The sequence below is a fragment of the Oncorhynchus gorbuscha genome, unplaced genomic scaffold, assembly GCF_021184085.1.
Source record: "Oncorhynchus gorbuscha isolate QuinsamMale2020 ecotype Even-year unplaced genomic scaffold, OgorEven_v1.0 Un_scaffold_1132, whole genome shotgun sequence".
In the NCBI taxonomy this organism is placed as follows: domain Eukaryota; kingdom Metazoa; phylum Chordata; class Actinopteri; order Salmoniformes; family Salmonidae; genus Oncorhynchus; species Oncorhynchus gorbuscha.
The window spans coordinates 109,102-120,000 of record NW_025746004.1 but is presented as its reverse complement, the minus strand read 5'-3'; the positions used below and the strand labels follow the sequence as shown (position 1 = coordinate 120,000).

The window sequence follows — 10,899 nt, the reverse complement described above, 5'->3', positions numbered from 1 at the left end:
TCAGTACTACATTATAACCTGTCAGTACTACATTATAACCTGTCAGTACTACATTATAACCTGTGTAGGGTCGGTACTACATTATAACCTGTCAGTACTACATTATAACCTGTCAGTACTACATTATAACCTGTGTAGGGTCAGTACTACATTATAACCTGTCAGTACTACATTATATCCTGTCAGTACTACATTATAACCTGTCGGTACTACATTATAACCTGTCGGTACTACATTATAACCTGTCGGTACTACATTATAACCGGTCAGTACTACATTATAACCTGTCAGTACTACATTATAACCTGTCGGTACTACATTATAACCTGTCGGTACTACATTATAACCTGTGTAGGGTCAGTACTACATTATAACCTGTCAGTACTACATTATAACCTGTCAGTACTACATTATAACCTGTCGGTACTACATTATAACCTGTGTAGGGTCAGTACTACATTATAACCTGTCTGTACTACATTATAACCTGTCAGTACTACATTATAACCTGTCAGTACTACATTATAACCTGTGTAGGTTTAGTACTACATTATAACCTGTCAGTACTACATTATAACCTGTCAGTACTACATTATAACCTGTGTAGGGTCAGTACTACATTATAACCGGTCAGTACTACATTATAACCTGTCAGTACTACATTATAACCTGTCAGTACTACATTATAACCTGTCAGTACTACATTATAACCTGTCAGTACTACATTATAACCTGTCAGTACTACATTATAACCTGTGTAGGGTCGGTACTACATTATAACCTGTCAGTACTACATTATAACCTGTCAGTACTACATTATAACCTGTGTAGGGTCAGTACTACATTATAACCTGTCAGTACTACATTATATCCTGTCAGTACTACATTATAACCTGTCGGTACTACATTATAACCTGTCGGTACTACATTATAACCTGTCGGTACTACATTATAACCGGTCAGTACTACATTATAACCTGTCAGTACTACATTATATCCTGTCAGTACTACATTATAACCTGTCAGTACTACATTATAACCTGTCAGTACTACATTATAACCTGTGTAGGTTTAGTACTACATTATAACCTGTCAGTACTACATTATAACCTGTGTAGGGTCAGTACTACATTATAACCTGTCAGTACTACATTATAACCTGTGTATGGTCAGTACTACATTATAACCTGTCAGTACTACATTATAACCTGTGTAGGTTTAGTACTACATTATAACCTGTCAGTACTACATTATAACCTGTCAGTACTACATTATAACCTGTGTAGGGTCAGTACTACATTATAACCTGTCAGTACTACATTATAACCTGTCAGTACTACATTATAACCTGTCAGTACTACATTATAACCTGTCAGTACTACATTATAACCTGTCAGTACTACATTATAACCTGTCAGTACTACATTATAACCTGTGTAGGGTCGGTACTACATTATAACCTGTCAGTACTACATTATAACCTGTGTAGGGTCAGTACTACATTATAACCTGTCAGTACTACATTATAACCTGTCAGTACTACATTATAACCTGTCAGTACTACATTATAACCTGTCAGTACTACATTATAACCTGTCAGTACTACATTATAACCTGTGTAGGGTCGGTACTACATTATAACCTGTCAGTACTACATTATAACCTGTGTAGGGTCAGTACTACATTATAACCTGTCAGTACTACATTATAACCTGTCAGTACTACATTATATCCTGTCGGTACTACATTATAACCTGTCGGTACTACATTATAACCGGTCAGTACTACATTATAACCTGTCAGTACTACATTATAACCTGTCGGTACTACATTATAACCTGTCGGTACTACATTATAACCTGTGTAGGGTCAGTACTACATTATAACCTGTCAGTACTACATTATAACCTGTGTATGGTCAGTACTACATTATAACCTGTCAGTACTACATTATAACCTGTGTAGGGTCAGTACTACATTATAACCTGTGTAGGGTCAGTACTACATTATAACCTGTCAGTACTACATTATAACCTGTGTAGGGTCAGTACTACATTATAACCTGTCAGTACTACATTATAACCTGTCAGTACTACATTATAACCTGTGTATGGTCAGTACTACATTATAACCTGTCAGTACTACATTATAACCTGTGTATGGTCAGTACTACATTATAATAAGTTAGTGTCCTGTATCATGTTCAGTGAGTGTCCTGTATCATGTTCAGTGAGTGTCCTGTATCATGTTCAGTGAGTGTCCCCGTGTCTTGATTTGTGCCTGATGGTCCTGTGTATCTATTTCCCAGAAACCCAACACAGCTGTGGAGTATGTTGCAGCTCACCTGTCTAAAATCCACGGTCTGGACTGGCACCCTGACAACGAATACATCCTGGCCACGTCCAGTCAGGACAACTCCGTCAGGGTAAATGACCTATCTTTCCCCAGAACGTCCAGTCAGGACAACTCCGTCAGGGTAAATGACCTATCTTTCCCCAGAACGTCCAGTCTGGACAACTCCGTCAGGGTAAATGACCTATCTTTCCCCAGAACGTCCAGTCTGGACAACTCCGTCAGGGTAAATGACCTATCTTTCCCCAGAACGTCCAGTCTGGACAACTCCGTCAGGGTAAATTACCTATCTTTCCCCAGAACGTCCAGTCGGGACAACTCCGTCAGGGTAAATTACCTATCTTTCCCCAGAACGTCCAGTCAGGACAACTCCGTCAGGGTGAATTACCTATCTTTCCCCAGAACGTCCAGTCAGGACAACTCCGTCAGGGTGAATTACCTATCTTTCCCCAGAACGTCCAGTCGGGACAACTCCGTCAGTGTAAATTACCTATCTTTCCCCAGAACGTCCAGTCGGGACAACTCCGTCAGGGTAAATTACCTATCTTTCCCCAGAACGTCCAGTCGGGACAACTCCGTCAGGGTGAATTACCTTTCTTTCCCCAGAACGTCCAGTCGGGACAACTCCGTCAGGGTGAATTACCTATCTTTCCCCAGAACGTCCAGTCAGGACAACTCCGTCAGTGTAAATTACCTATCTTTCCCCAGAACGTCCAGTCAGGCAGGACAACTCCGTCAGGGTAAATTACCTATCTTTCCCCAGAACGTCCAGTCAGGACAACTCCGTCAGGGTGAATTACCTATCTTTCCCCAGAACGTCCAGTCAGGACAACTCCGTCAGGGTGAATTACCTATCTTTCCACAGAACGTCATGGCTACCGTAAAATTTCAATTAAACGCAGTCTCAAAAAGCCGCCTGTTCCCGTGTAATAAATTGTTTATCATGTCACCATTTATCATAGAGGTATATTACCATACATTAATTACATTACATTTCCATGTATTGCTTACGAGGTTTAATGTTGGATTTGTTATGTTCAATAATTCACTTAATGACTCAAATTGTCAAACATCCGTTTTTAGCGCACATAATCAACTGCGAGCCGTTTGCTGCTAACAGCTGAGAACTGCAAGCTAATTGGCAAGTACAAAAACAGTCGATGTTCAGATCCCCAGAAATCCCCCGATCGCCCCCTAGTGGAGGAAGCAAGAACTGCCGAAAATGCACAGTCAAAGAGGAGAACAATTATTCTGTTAGGGAAAAATATATATTTTTTTGAACTGAGGCATGCTAAGACAAAAGAAATGTGACACAAGCTAGTTTTCCATCCAATTCAGGTCTAATAGAGCCCACCTTGTATTCAGGTATAATAGATCCCACCTTGTCTAGTGTATTCAGGTATAATAGATCCCACCTTGTCTACTGTATTCAGTTATAATAGATCCCACCTCGTATTCAGGTATAATAGATTCCACCTTGTCTAGTGTAGTCAGGTATAATAGATCCCACCTCGTATTCAGGTCTAATAGATCCCACCTTGTATTCAGGTATAATAGATCCTACCTTGTCTAGTGTATTCAGGTCTAATAGATCCCACCTTGTCTATTGTATTCAGGTATAATAGATCCCACCTTGTATTCAGGTATAATAGATCCCACCTTGTCTAGTGCATTCAGGTCAAATAGATCCCACCTTGTCTAGTGTATTCAGGTATAATAGATCCCACCTTGTCTAGTGTATTCAGGTATAATAGATCCCACCTTGTATTCAGGTATAATAGATCCCACCTTGTCTAGTGTATTCAGGTCTAATAGATCCCACCTCATATTCAGGTATAATAGATCCCACCTACAGTCTAGTGTATTCAGGTATAATAGATCCCACCTTGTCTCTAGTGTATTCAGGTATAATAGATCCCACCTTGTCTAGTGTATTCAGGTATAATAGGTCCCACCTTGTCTAGTGTATTCAGGTATAATAGATCCCACGTTGTCTAGTGTATTCAGGTATAATAGATCCCACCTTGTCTAGTGTATTCAGGTATAATAGATCCCACCTTGTCTAGTGTATTCAGGTATAATAGATCCCACCTTGTCTAGTGTATTCAGGTATAATAGATCCCACCTTGTCTAGTGCATTCAGGTATAATAGATCCCACCTTGTATTCAGGTATAATAGATCCCACCTTGTCTAGTGTATTCAGGTATAATAGATCCCACTTTGTCTAGTGTATTCAGGTATAATAGATCCCACCTCGTATTCAGGTATAATAGATCCCACCTTGTCTAGTGCATTCAGGTATAATAGATCCCACCTTGTCTAGTGTATTCAGGTATAATAGATCCCACCTTGTCTAGTGTATTCAGGTATAATAGATCCCACCTTGTCTAGTGTATACAGGTATAATAGATCCCACCTTGTATTCAGGTCTAATAGATCCCACCTTGTATTCAGGTATAATAGATCCCACCTTGTCTAGTGTATTCAGGTCTAATAGATCCCACCTCATATTCAGGTATAATAGATCCCACCTACAGTCTAGTGTATTCAGGTATAATAGATCCCACCTTGTCTCTAGTGTATTCAGGTATAATAGATCCCACCTTGTCTAGTGTATTCAGGTATAATAGGTCCCACCTTGTCTAGTGTATTCAGGTATAATAGATCCCACCTTGTCTAGTGTATTCAGGTATAATAGATCCCACGTTGTCTAGTGTATTCAGGTATAATAGATCCCACCTTGTCTAGTGTATTCAGGTATAATAGATCCCACCTTGTCTAGTGTATTCAGGTATAATAGATCCCACCTTGTCTAGTGCATTCAGGTATAATAGATCCCACCTTGTATTCAGGTATAATAGATCCCACCTTGTCTAGTGTATTCAGGTATAATAGATCCCACTTTGTCTAGTGTATTCAGGTATAATAGATCCCACCTCGTATTCAGGTATAATAGATCCCACCTTGTCTAGTGCATTCAGGTATAATAGATCCCACCTTGTATTCAGGTATAATAGATCCCACCTTGTCTAGTGTATTCAGGTCTAATAGATCCCACCTTGTCTAGTGCATTCAGGTCTAATAGATCCCACCTTGTATTCAGGTATAATAGATCCCACCTTGTCTAGTGCATTCAGGTCTAATAGATCCCACCTTGTATTCAGGTATAATAGATCCCACCTTGTCTAGTGCATTCAGGTTTAATAGATCCCCCCTTATATTCAGGTATAATAGATCCCAGCTTGTCTAGTGTATTCAGGTATAATAGATCCCACCTTGTCTAGTGCATTCAGGTCTAATAGATCCCACCTTGTATTCAGGTATAATAGATCCCACCTTGTCTAGTGCATTCAGGTATAATAGATCCCACCTTGTCTAATGTATTCAGGTATAATAGATCCCACCTTGTCTGGTGTATTCAGGTATAATAGATCCCACCTTGTCTAGTGTATTCAGGTATAATAGATCCCACCTTGTCTAGTGTATTCAGGTATAATAGATCCCACCTTGTCTAGTGTATTCAGGTATAATAGATCCCACCTTGTCTAGTGTATTCAGGTATAATAGATCCCACCTTGTCTAGTGTATTCAGGTATAATAGATCCCACCTTGGCTAGTGTATTCAGGTATAATAGATCCCACCTCGTATTCAGGTATAATAGATCCCACCTCGTATTCAGGTATAATAGATCCCACCTCGTATTCAGGTATAATAGATCCCACCTCGTATTCAGGTATAATAGATCCCACCTCGTAGTCAGGTATAATAGATCCCACCTTGTCTAGTGTATTCAGGTATAATAGATCCCACCTTGTCTAGTGTATTCAGGTATAATAGATCCCACCTCGTAGTCAGGTATAATAGATCCCACCTTGTCTAGTGTATTCAGGTATAATAGATCCCACCTCGTAGTCAGGTATAATAGATCCCACCTTGTCTAGTGTATTCAGGTATAATAGATCCCACCTTGTCTAGTGTATTCAGGTATAATAGATCCCACCTTGTCTAGTGTATTCAGGTATAATAGATCCCACCTTGTCTAGTGTATTCAGGTATAATAGATCCCACCTTGTCTAGTGTATTCAGGTATAATAGATCCCACCTTGTCTAGTGTATTCAGGTATAATAGATCCCACCTTGTCTAGTGTATTCAGGTATAATAGATCCCACCTTGTCTAGTGTATTCAGGTATAATAGATCCCACCTTGTCTAGTGTATTCAGGTATAATAGATCCCACCTTGTCTAGTGTATTCAGGTATAATAGATCCCACCTTGTCTAGTGTATTCAGGTATAATAGATCCCACCTTGTCTAGTGTATTCAGGTATAATAGATCCCACCTTGTATTCAGGTATAATAGATCCCACCTTGTATTCAGGTATAATAGATCCCACCTTGTATTCAGGTATAATAGATCCCACCTTGTATTCAGGTATAATAGATCCCACCTTGTATTCAGGTATAATAGATCCCACCTTGTATTCAGGTATAATAGATCCCACCTTGTCTAGTGTATTCAGGTATAATAGATCCCACCTTGTCTAGTGTATTCAGGTATAATAGATCCCACCTTGTCTAGTGTATTCAGGTATAATAGATCCCACCTTGTATTCAGGTATAATAGATCCCACCTTGTATTCAGGTATAATAGATCCCACCTTGTCTAGTGTATTCAGGTATAATAGATCCCACCTTGTCTAGTGTATTCAGGTATAATAGATCCCACCTTGTCTAGTGCATTCAGGTATAATAGATCCCACCTTGTCTAGTGCATTCAGGTATAATAGATCCCACCTTGTCTAGTGTATTCAGGTATAATAGATCCCACCTTGTCTAGTGTATTCAGGTATAATAGATCCCACCTTGTCTAGTGTATTCAGGTATAATAGATCCCACCTTGTCTAGTGTATTCAGGTCAAATAGATCCCACCTCGTAGTCAGGTATAATAGATCCCACCTTGTCTAATGTATTCAGGTCAAATAGATCCCACCTTGTCTAGTGTATTCAGGTATAATAGATCCCACCTTGTCTAGTGTATTCAGGTATAATAGATCCCACCTTGTCTAGTGTATTCAGGTCAAATAGATCCCACCTTGTATTCAGGTATAATAGATCCCACCTTGTATTCAGGTATAATAGATCCCACCTTGTCTAGTGTATTCAGGTATAATAGATCCCACCTTGTCTAGTGTATTCAGGTATAATAGATCCCACCTTGTCTAGTGTATTCAGGTATAATAGATCCCACCTTGTCTAGTGTATTCAGGTATAATAGATCCCACCTTGTCTAGTGTATTCAGGTATAATAGATCCCACCTTGTATTCAGGTATAATAGATCCCACCTTGTATTCAGGTATAATAGATCCCACCTTGTATTCAGGTATAATAGATCCCACCTTGTATTCAGGTATAATAGATCCCACCTTGTATTCAGGTATAATAGATCCCACCTTGTATTCAGGTATAATAGATCCCACCTTGTATTCAGGTATAATAGATCCCACCTTGTCTAGTGTATTCAGGTATAATAGATCCCACCTTGTCTAGTGTATTCAGGTATAATAGATCCCACCTTGTCTAGTGTATTCAGGTATAATAGATCCCACCTTGTCTAGTGTATTCAGGTATAATAGATCCCACCTTGTCTAGTGTATTCAGGTATAATAGATCCCACCTCGTAGTCAGGTATAATAGATCCCACCTTGTCTAGTGTATTCAGGTATAATAGATCCCACCTCGTATTCAGGTATAATAGATCCCACTTTGTCTAGTGTATTCAGGTTTGTCGACATTTGGAAATTTTAACGCCAAATTAACCTGGTTTCCATCCGGCCATTCAGTTTTTGTACTTTTACTGGTATCAAATGGTTGGATGGAAACCTGGTTACACTGTGTAAATGATAACACATTACTACAGGAAATGAAGACAGGGATTCAAATGCTTTGAATTAAACAATTAACTATGCAAATGAGCTAAAGCTGTGCGCATTAAGGAAATGGAGGCCTAGCTCAAATATATGCCTGTCTCTAAAAAGCGCCTGTTGTGTTTCGTGATTTAAGCAAATCAACGCCTGGGCTTTTAATTGAAGTTTAAACGGTATGAAGGATATTCACGTAGCTTTTTGCTATGGTTCTCCTGTTGTACTTACTGTTGCCGTCCTCCAATCTCTCCGTGCAGTTCTGGGACTACAGACAGCCCAGGAAGTATCTGAACATCCTGTCCTGTCAGGTTCCTGTGTGGAAGGCCAGATATACTGTGAGTTGACCCTTCCCTTCACCAGATCTCCTCATGTGAAGAGTGGATATCTGTCTGAGTGTCAGGGATATATCTGTGTGTGTGTGTGTGTGTGTGTGTGTGTGTGTGTGTGTGTGTGTGTGTGTGTGTGTGTGTGTGTGTGTGTGTGTGTGTGTGTGTGTGTGTGTGTGTGTGTGTGTGTGTGTGTGTGTGCCTTTCTCCAATGGCCTGGTGACAGTGATGGTTCCCCAGCTGAGACGTGAGAACAGCTTGTTGCTATGGAGCGCTCTGGACCTCAACAGCCCCGTCCACGCCTTCGTGGGACACGATGACGTGGTGCTGGAGTTCCAGTGGCGTCCGCAGAAAGAAGGTAAAGGAGGCCTCTACCAGCCTGGGTAATATACCTCTACCAGCCTGGGTATTATACCTCTACCAGCCTGGGTAATATACCTCTACCAGCCTGGGTAATATACCTCTACCAGCCTGGGTGGCTGGGTAATATACCTCTACCAGCCTGGGTGGCTGGGTAATATACCTCTACCAGCCTGGGTAATATACCTCTACCAGCCTGGGTGGCTGGGTAATATACCTCTACCAGCCTGGGTGGCTTGGTAATATACCTCTACCAGCCTGGGTATTATACCTCTACCAGCCTGGGTAATATACCTCTACCAGCCTGGGTGGCTTGGTAATATACCTCTACCAGCCTGGGTATTATACCTCTACCAGCCTGGGTAATATACCTCTACCAGCCTGGGTAATATACCTCTACCAGCCTGGGTAATATACCTCTACCAGCCTGGGTGGCTGGGTAATATACCTCTACCAGCCTGGGTGGCTGGGTAATATACCTCTACCAGCCTGGGTAATATACCTCTACCAGCCTGGGTGGCTGGGTAATATACCTCTACCAGCCTGGGTGGCTTGGTAATATACCTCTACCAGCCTGGGTGGCTGGGTATTATACCTCTACCAGCCTGGGTATTATACCTCTACCAGCCTGGGTATTATACCTCTACCAGCCTGGGTATTATACCTCTACCAGCCTGGGTATTATACCTCTACCAGCCTGGGTATTATACCTCTACCAGCCTGTGTAATATACCTCTACCAGCCTGGGTGGCTGGGTAATATACCTCTACCAGCCTGGGTAATATACCTCTACCAGCCTGGGTGGCTGGGTAATATACCTCTACCAGCCTGGGTAATATACCTCTACCAGCCTGGGTGGCTGGGTAATATACCTCTACCAGCCTGGGTGGCTGGGTAATATACCTCTACCAGCCTGGGTAATATACCTCTACCAGCCTGGGTGGCTGGGTAATATACCTCTACCAGCCTGGGTATTATACCTCTACCAGCCTGGGTGGCTGGGTAATATACCTCTACCAGCCTGGGTAATATACCTCTACCAGCCTGGGTGGCTGGGTATTATACCTCTACCAGCCTGGGTGGCTGGGTAATATACCTCTACCAGCCTGGGTAATATACCTCTACCAGCCTGGGTAATATACCTCTACCAGCCTGGGTGGCTGGGTAATATACCTCTACCAGCCTGGGTAATATACCTCTACCAGCCTGGGTAATATACCTCTACCAGCCTGGGTGGCTTGGTAATATACCTCTACCAGCCTGGGTGGCTGGGTATTATACCTCTACCAGCCTGGGTATTATACCTCTACCAGCCTGGGTATTATACCTCTACCAGCCTGGGTATTATACCTCTACCAGCCTGGGTATTATACCTCTACCAGCCTGGGTATTATACCTCTACCAGCCTGGGTGGCTGGGTAATATACCTCTACCAGCCTGGGTAATATACCTCTACCAGCCTGGGTGGCTGGGTAATATACCTCTACCAGCCTGGGTAATATACCTCTACCAGCCTGGGTAATATACCTCTACCAGCCTGGGTGGCTGGGTAATATACCTCTACCAGCCTGGGTGGCTGGGTATTATATCTCTACCAGCCTGGGTATTATACCTCTACCAGCCTGGGTATTATACCTCTACCAGCCTGGGTGGCTGGGTAATATACCTCTACCAGCCTGGGTAATATATCTCTACCAGCCTGGGTGGCTGGGTAATATACCTCTACCAGCCTGGGTAATATACCTCTACCAGCCTGGGTGGCTGGGTAATATACCTCTACCAGCCTGGGTAATATACCTCTACCAGCCTGGGTAATATACCTCTACCAGCCTGGGTAATATACCTCTACCAGCCTGGGTGGCTGGGTAATATACCTCTACCAGCCTGGGTAATATACCTCTACCAGCCTGCGTAATATACCTCTACCAGCCTGGGT

At 41.9% G+C, this 10,899-nt stretch overlaps 1 protein-coding gene across 5 annotated transcripts in view; it reads left to right on the top strand.

The window, feature by feature from the left end:
• The window catches only part of LOC124021576 (GATOR complex protein WDR59-like), an 80,074-nt gene that overhangs the window by 10,497 nt on the left and 58,678 nt on the right, over positions 1–10,899 (top strand). For all 5 annotated transcript variants that reach the window (XM_046336721.1, XM_046336720.1, XM_046336724.1 and 2 more), the window contains exons 8-10: positions 2,309–2,425; positions 8,535–8,612; positions 8,805–8,961. In XM_046336721.1, the coding sequence (XP_046192677.1) occupies positions 2,309–2,425; positions 8,535–8,612; positions 8,805–8,961 (352 nt within the window). The remainder of the gene's footprint in view (positions 1–2,308; positions 2,426–8,534; positions 8,613–8,804; positions 8,962–10,899) is intronic.